The sequence below is a fragment of the Clupea harengus genome, chromosome 13 (genome assembly GCF_900700415.2).
Source record: "Clupea harengus chromosome 13, Ch_v2.0.2, whole genome shotgun sequence".
NCBI classification, from domain to species: domain Eukaryota; kingdom Metazoa; phylum Chordata; class Actinopteri; order Clupeiformes; family Clupeidae; genus Clupea; species Clupea harengus.
The window spans coordinates 19,515,376-19,515,914 of NC_045164.1; the positions used below are offsets into that span (position 1 = coordinate 19,515,376).

A 539-nucleotide genomic window follows, 5' to 3' on the forward strand; every position below is an offset into this window, starting at 1 on the left:
GCAGGGTCTGCACCTGTAGCTTCATCCTGGAGGCCTCCACTCTCTGCTGCAACCACAACCAGACCAGACCACAGCAACAGCAGCACAGCTCCAGGTGTCTTCATGTTCAGCATGTTCAATGCTCTGTCTCTGCTCTGGCTATGGGCTGTTCACCAGTGTCAGTGTTCACTCTCTGTGAGGAATCTGTACTTTTTTAAACTCACTAGTTTAGAAGAGCCCAACTAAACACAAATAGACACAAGAGCAGAGTTTCACCAGGACTGTCTGCTCCTTTTATTTATCAAGGACCAGGATCTCAGCCAATGGGATGAGAGGGATTGCAGTCATGTGATGTGATTGTGACATGTGGGAAGTTTGTGACACTATCAGCACAGGTGGGGAAACCCAGTATTTCCTGCTATATGTGGAAGTAACTACTACTAGAAATACATCATAAATATAAATACTAGTTTTGCAAATACTACTACTACAATTACAAAATGATAAATGGACTGCATTTATATAGCGCTTTTCTACTCATGAAGCACCCAAAGCGCTTT

At 43.6% G+C, this 539-nt stretch overlaps 1 protein-coding gene across 1 annotated transcript in view; it reads right to left on the reverse strand.

Moving 5' to 3' along the window:
- Positions 1-257, reverse strand: part of LOC116223094 (multimerin-2-like) — a 4,178-nt gene extending 3,921 nt beyond the window's left edge. Inside the window, exon 1 of the mRNA XM_042709601.1 lies at positions 1-257. This exon is cut by the window's left edge and continues 143 nt beyond it. Within this exon, the coding sequence (XP_042565535.1) occupies positions 1-113 (113 nt within the window). The 5' untranslated portion in view covers positions 114-257.
- Positions 258-539: the final 282 nt, after the last annotated feature.